The sequence below is a fragment of the Leopardus geoffroyi genome, chromosome B4 (genome assembly GCF_018350155.1).
Source record: "Leopardus geoffroyi isolate Oge1 chromosome B4, O.geoffroyi_Oge1_pat1.0, whole genome shotgun sequence".
NCBI lineage: Eukaryota > Metazoa > Chordata > Mammalia > Carnivora > Felidae > Leopardus > Leopardus geoffroyi.
This window is the reverse complement of record NC_059341.1, coordinates 95,886,182-95,898,198: the sequence shown is the minus strand read 5'-3', so window position 1 is coordinate 95,898,198 and position 12,017 is coordinate 95,886,182. Positions and strand designations below refer to the sequence as shown.

The 12,017-nt window shown below is 36.0% G+C and overlaps 1 protein-coding gene across 4 annotated transcripts in view; it reads left to right on the top strand.

The window, feature by feature from the left end:
* Positions 1-12,017, top strand: part of PTPRR (protein tyrosine phosphatase receptor type R) — a 245,787-nt gene that overhangs the window by 192,180 nt on the left and 41,590 nt on the right. For all 4 annotated transcript variants that reach the window (XM_045463100.1, XM_045463101.1, XM_045463102.1 and 1 more), the window contains 2 exons: positions 6,723-6,909; positions 9,507-9,591. In XM_045463100.1, coding sequence (XP_045319056.1) covers positions 6,723-6,909; positions 9,507-9,591 — 272 coding nt within the window. The remainder of the gene's footprint in view (positions 1-6,722; positions 6,910-9,506; positions 9,592-12,017) is intronic.

Genomic DNA, 12,017 nt, shown 5'->3' with positions numbered 1-12,017 from the left:
ATTTCCATTCCTTATCCGGTACTAAGTGAGGTGCCAGGCTTGAAGGCTCACTGCTGTTGGTGGCGGAGGCATTGCAAAGGGGACAGCATAGACATGGCCTCATGGCCCCAGGGCTAGGAACTGTAGCCCTTCTGCCTAAATCCAGCTTCTAAAATCCAGCATCCAGCCCCAACTACCAAGAAAAGAAATGCTTAATTTTGAGTTATTCTAACTGGCAATTGTAGTGTTCTTAGATTTTTAGCTCTATTTTCTTCCCACCTCTTGGTCATTAAGAGCAATGGTACAGACTCAAACAGTTTCCACAGAGCACCGCTTATAAGCTCTTGCTAAAATGGATGTGTGGCCCTGGGCCGTAATATTTATACATGTTTTCCTTTTTACTTAATTGTAATTAGCATGCTGTTTATTGCATTCCTTTTACCTTTCCTTAAGAATTTGCTTTTTCCTTCAATTGTTTGCATTGGTATCTTTTGAATTTCCTCCCTCTTATTTATTTTTTTGGCATAAATAATAATTGGTGCTACAGCAGGAGCTTGATAAAGCTTTTTATTATGTTCCCTTTTGTCCAACAGCAATCATGAGGCATAAAAAAAGTCTAAACAGTTTGTCCAGAGTTACATAACAAAGGAGAAGCAAACTTTTCAATAAGAGTTCATGTTCTTAGTTTTCCATATTCCATTTTCATTAAAGGTCCAGGTGTCCTGTTATTTCTGTTGATTGTTTTTCCCTCTAAATCCTTTAGATTTTTTTTTTCCCAGTACCTTAATTTGTACTTTCTCTTAACTTCTTACGTTTGTTTTGTTTTTGAAATGTCTCTTTGATTCTATCCTTACTTCTTTTGTTTATGGATACTGGGAAGCAATTTCATATCTCAGTTCAGTAAAGTGACATTTTCTCCAGCAGATCATTAGTCAGTGATAGCTGGTTAAAAACGTAATATTCTGTAATTATAAAATCCATTTGTTCTCCAGATTGTTCAGTAAATTTTGTTAAACACATTGATAACCTATTTGGGGGGGGGGAAAACTAGTTGATTCTCACCATTACCATACCCCAAAATAAATTAGAAATAGATTAAAAGATTAGCTTTTAGTAAAAATTAAGCTTCCAGAAGAATTTTTTGTATTAAAGCAATGCAAGAAACCACACGCACACACAAAAAGACTGATATGTTTGACTGGATGTAAATATAATTTTTAAAAAATCCTTGGTATTTTAAGGCAACAATAAATCTTATATATTCAACACATATATCTGAGAAATAATTTATTGTAAATCATAGTCATCAATAATAAATACATTAATGCTACAATGTGAACATAAGGAAAGATCATGAACAGACACTTCTCAAGGGTAAGGACTGATAAATAAATGAAAAATAATCATATGAAAATATATTTACCCCCATCTGTGACCAAAAAAATAAAAATGAAAGCAATAAGCCACTGCCTTTATTGCCTATGGCATAGCAAAATTTAAACGTCGGTTTAAGAGCTAGTGAAGTTTATGTGACTTTAATTGCCTTTTTAAAATTTCTAGTTTTTATAAATTTTCCACAATGAGTATGTGTCACTTTTATAATGAAAAAATTAACTCTTTAAAATATATATGGATGTGTATTTAATCTCTTCTCTGCAAGCACAATACATGACTAAGAAATGTACAGAGTTTTTAAGTGGATTCTACTGATTTGATTTTCTTATTTCACTGTATTTCGATTAACTTAAATATTGTTTGTTCATTGGAAATAAGAGTTAACAAAGGCAGAGATTTTTCCAAGTTAGTGACATCCTATGGTAATATTTCACAGCCAGGATAGAAGAGAACGACCACGATAAGGGCTGTTTTGTGGAAAAATGCTCTCTGTAAGGTCAACAGCTTGTACAAGATTAATTCCATAATTGAACTTTGAGACATTGTCTGAAGTGTTGAGGTGAAGTGTTCTGGAATTGTTTAGGGTTCAGGGGAAATGGATTTGCCATAATAAAGGGAAATTTTAAGATAAATAGGTTATCAAGAAGGATGTATTTCTCTGTAGTGACAGATGTGTAGATACCATCCATTAATTTCACAATGTTAAAGTTAATCTCAGTGTAAACAATTTTTGAATTTTTGCGAAGATCTCTTTCAAGAGATCCATTAGAGAGGCAGAGGTGAGAGTTATATAAGACTTTATTCCATTATTACCCAAAATAATAACCAGGCAACACTTACAAGTGGTTTACTTATACTATCTGGTTAATCCTTATAATATCCCTCTGAAGCAAGTATTCTTAATTATTCATTTCACAGAAGAAGAAGAAATTGACAAGTAACGAGGCTAGGTAGACTGACCAAAGGTCCACCATAAGGACATGGGAGAGGCGGGACTTGAACCCAGACAAATACAACGGTAAAGACAGAATTTGTGCTCTGAATAATATACTACCTCTACATTAGACTTCAGTAGTCTTGACCTTCTGCCCAACAATTGGCCCCCAACTCCATGTGAGGCACCGGCTAGTCTAACATAATCTGCCCACCATTACTTTGCTTTTGGGTAGAAAAGCAGAAAGAGCTTGAGTTTTATATTCTAACTTGGATTGAATCTTTGTTCCACTTTCATGTTCCTAAGTTAGTTATTTCTTCACCTATAAAATAGAGGAAAGTATTAACCTCAGAGAGCTGCCATGGAAATTGAAATACCATATGTGAAAGTGCTTAGAACAGTGCTTGGCAAATCATAGATGTTTAATAAATATTAGTTTCCTTTCTTCCTTCCCTTGCCAGACAAAAGTTGTTCTTCCTTACAAAGTCGGTTTGCATGAAAATGCTTCCATGGCTCTCAATTTATCACAGAATCTTCAGAAAAGTTGCTCACTAGATCAAATGGACCCTATGAGACGTGGAATCTCAGAGGCTTCTAATCACCCTCCCCTCCCAGGCAGGGCGTGCTGTGGAAAGCCCTAATAGAAGTTTATATAACCTGATGTTCACAGTTCTCTCTTTTCTGGATTTGGGTAGGCTTTTTAATTCTTATTTCTGTGACTCTTGCTTTTCTCTCGTTTCTCTTACATGACCCTGCCCCCAATTCCAAAATACACTTTTATACAAATGAACTCTAGCTCAAACTGCTTATATGCCATTTCTCAAAGATGCCTTATCATTTCCTGCTTCCACATTTTTTTTCTTCTGCCGGGCTCTCTCCCTGAAATAACCCTTTACCGAAAATTTATCTATTGAACTTTTACCTTCAAGGCTCAACTCAAATGCCTGTCCCTCATACATCTCTGGCCACTATGAATGGATTTGATTCTCCCTTTCTACTAAATCACTGTAGCACTGCATATCACTTAATGGACAGATGGCAGATACTGTAGTATTTTGGGGCTGAAGACTGGTTGCAATGGCATCTGAGGGGCACCTGGGTGGCTCAGTCAGTTAAGTGTCCAACTTTGGCTCAGGTCATGATTTCATGGTTTGTGGGTTCGAGCCCTGCATTGGGCTCTGTGCTGACAGCTCGGAGCCTGGAGCCTGCTTCAGATTATGTGTCTCCCTCTCTCTCTGCCCCTCCCTGCTCACACTCTGTCTCTCTCTCTCTCTCTCTCTCTCTCTCTCTGTCTCTCAAAAGTAAATAAATATTAAAAACATTTTTTAAATAATAAAAAATAAAATGGAATCCGATTAGCAATCCCTTAAATGGCCTCTCCCAATGCCTTATTAAAAAAAATCTCTGAAGCCAACAAAAGCCAAATTCTCACAAATACACTCAAAACTAATAAGCAAGCTATTATCAGAATGAGGAAAGAATTTCTGACAATTTAAAGGCCAGAGGAACTGTATTGAGAAATGATAAAAATTGCTTTCCCACTGGGGCGCCTGGGTGGCCCCGTTAAGTGCGCAACCTGGGCTCAGGTCATGATATCACGGTTTGTGAGTTCGAGCCTTCTGTTGGCCTCTGTGCTTACAGCTCAGAGCCTGGAGCCTGTTTCAGATTCTATGTCTCATTCTCTCTCTGCCCTCCCCGACGTGTGCTCTGTCTCTCTCTGTCTCTCAAAAATAAATAAATGTAAAAAAAAAATTTAAAAAAAAACGCTTTCCCATTAAAAGTAGATTAAAATTCTTGGCCTGAGAGAACCACTCTTTACGCCTTCTCAACTGTTTACCTCCTACTCAAAACACAGGAGCCCTTGGGACACCTGGGTGGCTCAGTTGGTTAAGCGTCCAACTCTTGATTTCAGGGGTTGTGAGATGGAGCCCTGTTTCAAGCTCAGCACAGAGTCTGCTTGGGATTCTCTCTTTCTGTGCCTTCCCCTCTGGTGTTCTCTCTCTCTCTCTCTCTCTCTCTCAAAAAACAAAACAAAACAAAACAAAACCATACATCACCAACAACAGCCACAAATAAAAAAAAAAAAAATGGTGGGGCCAAACATTCTTCTATCAGCTAGGTGAGATTTTATGGAGTATCCAGAATGCTACCCCCTAATCTTTAACAGGGATTCAAAAAGTTAACCATAATAATAAAAATTAGAAAAGGGTTTTTAAGATCATGCAAAAAAAAAATAGCAGGTATGCCAATATCAATTTTTCTCAAGTGCGAGGTTGCAGGAAGGTTAATTGGAGGAAGGTGATCAAAAGGTAATAAATTATGTATTGTACATGATGTGATGTACAACATGATGACTATAGCTAACACAGATGTGTGGTATATTTGCAAGTTTTTAAGAGAGTAGACCCTAAGTTTTCATCACAAGAAAAAAAATTTGTTTTCTTTGTGTGTGTGTGTGTGTGTGTGTGTGTGTGTGTCCCTAGGAGATAATGAATGTTAACTAAATTTATTGTGGTAATCACTTCACAATATACTTAAATCAAAAAAGATTGCCATACATTTTAAACTTATTTGGTGCTGTATGTAGATTACATCTCAATAAAACTAGAAAAAGTAGTCAGATGTGAGGCAAGACATAAAACTAATAGGAAAGTAAATGTTTAATATTGATAAAATTTATAGTAAAGATATAATTATGAATCACTTCAAATAAAACAATGGCTGAAATATATAAAGTAAAAATCATTAAGAATATAAGGAAAAATAACAAACCAAGTGTTGTGGAAGACTCACATACATCTCAGGCTTTGAGAAATCCAGTGGGAAAAAATAGATTGGAATAGTATTTTTAATAATATGCAGTACTATAATAAATAAGGTGATATAGATATACATATGTACATAGATAAATTTATAGCTAGCTAGCTAGAGGTAAATAAATAATCAAACTAGTTGCCCCCAAAAGTACCTATGAAATATTCAGAATACTTTATCATAGTGTTTGTCCCCAAGAAAGAATTAAGAAATTCCAAACTTTAGAAGTCCAACCATTCTCTGATTTATATTACTGTAACTAGAAATTAATAAGGAAAATAAATTTGTAAACACATAAACATCAAGCCAAAGCAAGAATTAAAACTACAATTACAAACCATTTATTTTTTTATAAACCATTTAGAAATCAATAAATAGGACATTACATATCAAATTATAGAATGCCACCAAAGCTACAACCAGAGGCAATTTCGTAACAGGAAGAACTTACTCACTTTTGTTTAGTGGGGTTTTGTTGTATGTTCTAAAAATTTTCCATTGTTTAAAATTAAGCTGTAGCTACTTAAATATTTCCGGATGTAGTGCTCCATAGTAAATGTGTAAATCACCCTTCAAATGAAATACACTGGACCTAGTATTTGCTCTTACTGTCTTTGTTCACATTTGCTATGACCTGTTTTTCCTTGTTTTCCATTTCCTTGGAACACCAACCAGTTGGCACCGTATTTGATCACCTGACTCATGCCTAAGGCCCTCTAACCTAATAGTTTTTGTGAATAAAATCTCTGATTTTGACCCTCAATCTTGCACAGGTTATTTTATAGTTACTTCTTGTTTCCAAGCAGCTAATGTTACTGGTAAGAGGCACTCACACCTTCTATTGAGGGCACAAGGAGCCCTTATAATTTGGCAAAGCCCCACCTCACCTCTCAACAAGAAGAGGGAAATTACAGAGGGAAGATAAATGTAATTCAGAATAAGAATCTGTGACTTCTATGGTCCTTATGAGTTTATCACAGAATTAAATAAATACATATACACACATATATACATGCATGCATGCATGCATACATAGATGGAGGCTACAGATGCTATTATTTGGGGATTCACTCAGACGTTATAAAAAGTACATATATTTTAAAACTTTTAAATTCTACTTCAATAGTAATACTGTGAACTAAAATTGATTTTTCCCATTCTGAGCTTCCTATGTCCAGATCATGTGTCAAAAATATTAGATGGCTATATGATTTCTATACTGAGCTCTCAGACATACAAAAAATAAAATTGTTTTGTGTTATACATAATTTCTCAATTCAAAAGTGATGTTTACTTTTCCTAAATTTTTCACTTAATATTACTAGCCATTTTATTATTTTTGTGTCAAATATACCTATTAATGAATTATAGTGCGTTTTCTCAATTCAGATTTATTTCCAACAACAAAACTTTCAGTTTCCTGTAAAGAAACTCTGGATAGTTGCTATAGTCCACTATGGTACCATAAGAGGAAAAGACATTTGGTCCTTATTTCTGTAAAACTTCTCACTGAATTGTGTGTATGCACAGAAAGATGAATTTGTGTGATCAAAATGATTCACGTGGTGTCTAAACCTATTAACATTCTTCCCCAATGTAGACGAGGGTCCAACGTATCTCTTACATTGGACATGAGTAGCTTGGGGAATGTTGAACCTTTTGTGGCTATCCCAACCCCACGGGAGAAGGTAGCAATGGAGTATCTGCAGTCAGCCAGCCGAATCCTCACAAGGTCACAGCTGAGGGACGTCGTGGCAAGTTCACATTTACTCCAAAGTGAATTCATGGTGAGCCAGCTGTTTATTATTCACTCCTCAGTAGGTATTTTGATAAACTAGACCCTAGAGGCACCTACTAAAATGGCACTGTCCTCCACTCAAGTAAACAAACAGTTACAGTTTAAGAGGTTAAGTACAAGGTTTTAGAGCCACCCTACATCTCATCAAGTACTGATAAATGTTCAAACTAGCATGTGATTACTAAATTGAGGCAAAGTATGTAGGAGCTGGCCAGGAAAAGAAGTATCAAGAAGGAACTAGGCAGAGAAGAGGCATTTCAGGAAGAAGGAACAGTTTACTGTCACTGTTTGGGGAATTAAGTTGTTCGATTTAGCTGATGCATGAAATCAAGGTGGAAAGTGGCAAAGCTTGAGCCTCAGAGTTATAAAAGAAACCTGAGTCTTGATACATATTTAAAAGTTTGAACTTTGTCTTAAGTTTGTAAAAGATCATTCTATCTGCAGTGGAGTGAACATTAGAAAGGGGTATGTTGGAAGCTCTAGAGTGATCCTGTGGACTGGGCATGGTGGTCTAAACTAAGATAGTAGGAGTGAAAATGTGGGAAACCTATAGGAATCTGCAAGAAGGGGGCCGAATTGGATGAGGCGGCCAAAATAAGGGAAGAAGTCAGAAATGATACCTCAGTTTGTGACATGAGGAACAGGCCGCATACAGTGACCTTAAATGAAATAAGGAACGTGGGGGAAGACCAAATGTGGGCTAAAGAGGATTGGGAGTTTTAGCCAAAAGTGATGGCAACCCATCAGTGTAGCTGGTGATAACTCGATTCGTGAAAACACATTTCCGACCCAGAGAGCATGGAGACAGATTAGACCTTCTTAGTTCTAATTACTGCCCAAGGGGATTATGCATTTTATAGCTCACTTTAATCTTAAATCAGTTGTACATCGTAAGCCAAAGTCTGTTGATTTTAATAAATTGATCATCCCAAGGTCTGTTCAGATATTTGCAGTCACTCTAATGATGAAATATCCAGCAATGGGCTAGATCTGCTGTTAGCCTCTTCAACTACTGTTAAGCATCCAAAGTAAAACATGAACATGCAGTTTTTAAAATTAGACTTTTTAGTGTGTCATCTTTTCATATATGAAGAAGATGAGACCTAGTGAGATGCAAGAACAAGTCAATGATCATACAGCTAATCAAAAGTACATCTAGTATTCTTTTCTGGAACCATAGATAGCTCTTTGTTCTTTGAGATAAGCCCTTAAAGGAAAAATGACAAGGAGTACCAAAAAGAAAGATAATGCTGGAAGATGATAAATTGTCAGTGTGTGTCAGAAAACAGGAAGAAGCAGAGGAGAAACAAACATATCATAGCTTTGCTAAAACAGACTGACCTGTTTGAAATTACCAAACATGAATATGTGCTTTCTGTTGAACATCCAACAATTTTGCTTATTTTGGTAACTTGGAACTGAGAAGTTATAACATTTAGTTGGAACAAAGAGTAGGAATGAATGTTATAAATATCTAAAATAGTGCACATTTAGGAAATGATATTTAAAAAGTAAACTACTTCTCTCTGTAGACCACATCTCAAATTTATAAGATAGTCAGGCTTTCCTCAAATTTTCAGATTGACTGAAAACTGGGACAATTTGAATTAATTTATGGATAATTTCTTCCATGTAAATGAATATTAGGCTGTTGAGTTATATTTTCCACTGAAGAAACTTTAAGTAACAAAAATAGTATTTCATGTGATCTAAAGATGAAAGTTCTCTTATTTCACGTTAACGTTTAAGCAATGTTTTGCAAAAATTTAATTAGAGATCATACTATGTTGTGTAATCAAATCCTTAAATGATTTTTTTGACCCTTTTGAAAACTTTGGCTTATCTCTTTCTTTGTCCCAGTCAGCTACAGATGCTCACCTTTTAGATCTAATTCATTTCCACGGAGCCATTTCTACTCTAATTGTTCCCTCTCCAAGCATTTGAGGCACATGACATATATTCTGACCGAGTAAAACTACTTATATTCTTGTTAAGTGGGAGAAAACAGTGTCTGGGTGACCTTCACTAAAAATACTACATTGACAACACAAATGGAAGTGTACAATTATCAACCATTCCTTAATACAAAAAAGCATCCTATGATCATCTCCTGAATCAACAAAAAAGCCCTTTATATTTACCATTTGGGGAGGGAGGTTTTAATAATCCTAAAAGAGTCACACAATGTTAAAAGAGAATCCATTGTAGTGAAATTTTTGGTACTGAACTTATATAAAGATTTAAAGAAATTTGAATACATTGTCAATTTTCAGCTGTGTGTGTACATATTTCTAGCAATTATGTCCAAATAGAAGTTTAAAAATCTAATCAAAGTTTTATATGTTTCTTTGATAACCATATATAAAATAATACTTTCTAAGACAGAGAGGTGTTTCTTAGAGTCAGCTTGACAGGGTGCAGCTAATATGTTTATAAAAGGAAGGGTGTTGGTCAACCAGAGGTGGTAGTCTGTTGTTTTATAAATGACTTTGAAGTTCAGTAGGGCTCTGGATCAGATGGCCCCCTGGGAAGATTTTCTTTGTGGCAGCATTAGATACACTAATTTGATATCATTTATTTTTGCAGGAAATTCCAATGAACTTTGTGGATCCCAAAGAAATTGACATTCCACGTCATGGAACTAAAAATCGCTATAAGACCATTTTGCCAAGTAAGTTTCTTGAATTAAGTAGTTTGCATTATAAAGCACAAGCCTTCCCCATTAACCTCCACCTCATCGATTCCCATCCTCACAACTTCTCTGTATACACTAAAGTTGGAGTTATAAATACACATCAAGACTAATAACCATTAAAGTAGTTTGAGGTTAATAACTTTATCCTGTATTACTTTTATTACAGTGGTCAGCTCACAATTCCAATAGACACATGGTTCTAAACTTTTATTGTGTTGCACATTATGGTCAGTTGGTTTTCATCAAGAGTATCAAAAAATTCAATGGGCAAATAGTCTTTTCAACAAATGGTGTTGAGACAATCAACATTCACATGCAAAAAAAAAAAAATGAAATTGGACCCTGCCTCACACTATATGCAAAAATTAATTCAAAATGGATCAGACCTGAAGGTAAGAGCTAAGATTATAAAGCTCTTAGTATAAAACAGATGTAAATCTTCATGACCTTGAATTAGTCAGTGATTTCTTAGATGTGATGCCAAAAGTACAAGCAACAAAAGAAAAAATAAATTGAACTTTATGAAATTAAAAAGTTTTGTGCTTCAGGGGTCAAAGGATACCATCAAGAAGATAGAAAGATGACTCAGAATGGGGAAAAAAATTGCAAATTATATATCTAATAAGGGACTTTTGTCTAGAATGTATAAAGAACTCTTAGCACTCAATTATAAAAAGACAATTCAATTTGAAAATGGGCATAGGACTTGAACAGACATTTCTCCATAAAATATACACAAATGATTGGCAAGCATTTGAAAAGATGCTCAACATCATTAGCCATAAGGTAAATCAAAACCACGATGAGATAACACTTCACATCCACATGATTAAAATAAAAATGATAGACTATAGAAAGTGTTAGCAAGGATGTAAAAAAACTGGAACCTTCACACATTGCTGATAAGGATAGAAAATGGTACAGTTACTTAAGAAACAGTTTGGTAGTTCCTCAAAAGGCAAAGCCTAGAGTTACTATGTGACTCAGACATTCTACTCCTAGTAATATAGCCAAGAAAAATGAAAACATTTCATTGTCTATCACTAGACAAATAGCTAGGTGGGATTTCGGCAAAATCCAAAAACATCTCAAAGTAATAGTTCTGGAAATATGGAGCCACAAAGACTTTTAAAAAGTATTGATATTGAAAAGCTATACACAAATGTTTGTAACAGCATTATGTATAAGAGCCCCAGGGGCGCCAGGGTGGCTCAGTCAGTTAAGCATCCGACTCTCGATTTTGGCTCGGGTTGTGATCTCACGGTTTGTGAGATGGAGCCTCGCATCAGACTCTGTGCTGACAGCGTGGGGCTGCTTGGGATTCTCTCTCTCCCTCTCTCTGTGCCCCTCCCCTGTGCGTGCACTCTCTCTCTCTCAAACAAGTCAGCATTTAATAAAATATATATATAATAGCCCCAAATATGGAAACAACCAAAATATCCATCAACTGATGAATATATACAGTGTAGAATGTCCACACAATGGAATATTACCCAGCAATAAAAACAAACGAGGTGCTGGGGCGCCTGGGTGGCGCAGTCGGTTAAGCGTCCGACTTCAGCCAGGTCACGATCTCGCGGTCCGTGAGTTCGAGCCCCGCGTCAGGCTCTGGGCTGATGGCTCAGAGCCTGGAGCCTGTTTCCGATTCTGTGTCTCCCTCTCTCTCTGCCCCTCCCCCGTTCATGCTCTGTCTCTCTCTGTCCCAAAAATAAATAAACGTTGAAAAAAAAATTAAAAAAAAAAAAAACAAACGAGGTGCTGATGCATGCTACAACATGCATGAACCTTGGAAACATTATGCTAAGTGAAAGAAGCCATCACAAAAATCCCTCAGATTATGTAATTCCACTTATATGACGTGTACAGATTGGCAAATCTATAAAGACAGAAACTGTGTTAGTGGTTGCCTGGTGCTGGGAAGCATGGGAAATAACTGCTAAATAACTAAAGGGAATGGGGTTTATTTGGAGATGAAGAAAATGTTACAAAATCAATTGTGGTGACAGTTGTACACTCTGTGAATTAAAAAAAAAAAAACTCTGTGATGGCACACTTTAAGTGAGTTAATCGTATGGTATATGAATTCCATCTGAATAAAGCTGTTACCGAAAAATTTCATTGTGCATAACAATCACCTAGAATCCTTATAAAAATTTAGAGTCCTGTGCCCCACCCGGGGCATTCTGTTTAAGTAGGTCTGCTGTTGGGTCCAAGAATCTGTGCTTCTAAGCAAACATCCAGGTGATTCTGGTACAGATGATACCAGGACCACACTTTGAGAAACACTGTTTAGACTATGTTTGTTTTTTTTTTAATGTTTATTTATTTTTGACAAAGACAGACAGGTGTGAGTGGGGGAGAGGTAGAGAGAGAAAGAGACACAGAATCTGAAGCAGGCTTCA